We start from the raw sequence: 533 nt of genomic DNA on the forward strand, positions 1-533 counted from the left end.
AAATATAATAGAACAGAATCTTATTCTTGCCCAACTCATTCAGCAAACAAGTAGAAATTTCTTGTTCAAATTCGGCTTATGCACTCAACGAACTTGTTCAAAAAATCTAGTTTTTGAAACACACATATTCAGAATTATTGTAGCCTTCAGTCGAGACTAACCTATGAAACAGAGAGGTGAAAAGGGACTTACGCCAAGAAGGAAGAAGAGGAACGGCGCTGGCCAATAACAAGCAAACCAACTCCGAGTCTCTTCGTCTGCTCTAGAATCGTCGCAGCTTTCTCCCTCCCCTCGATCTCCACCTTCTCCACCCGAACCCTAGCCTTCGGCAGCACTGCTTCGCATGCCGCCCTCATCTCCTCCAAGAACTCATACTGCCTCGCATTCCCCGACGCCGCCGACACTGCCGATGCCGCCGAAGACGAAGCCGAAGCCGAAGACGACGCCGAAGATGGAGATGACGCCGACGACAGAGCCGCTTGGTGATGGCGCTGCGGGCTTCCCGCGCTTTTTAATAATGTCGGCCGGCGGAG

General features: G+C 50.8%; 1 protein-coding gene across 1 annotated transcript; it reads right to left on the reverse strand.

Annotated features, from left to right (window-relative positions):
- Positions 1 to 77: 77 nt before the first annotated feature.
- On the reverse strand, positions 78 to 530 carry LOC110034296 (the record flags this gene model as incomplete). The annotated part of the gene is made up of 1 exon (XM_020738573.1): positions 78 to 530. A coding segment is annotated over one exon (342 nt), but the record flags the coding sequence as incomplete, so codon positions are not given.
- Positions 531 to 533: the final 3 nt, after the last annotated feature.

The sequence above is a fragment of the Phalaenopsis equestris genome, unplaced genomic scaffold (genome assembly GCF_001263595.1).
Source record: "Phalaenopsis equestris unplaced genomic scaffold, ASM126359v1 Scaffold182093, whole genome shotgun sequence".
Taxonomy (NCBI): Eukaryota; Viridiplantae; Streptophyta; class Magnoliopsida; order Asparagales; family Orchidaceae; genus Phalaenopsis; species Phalaenopsis equestris.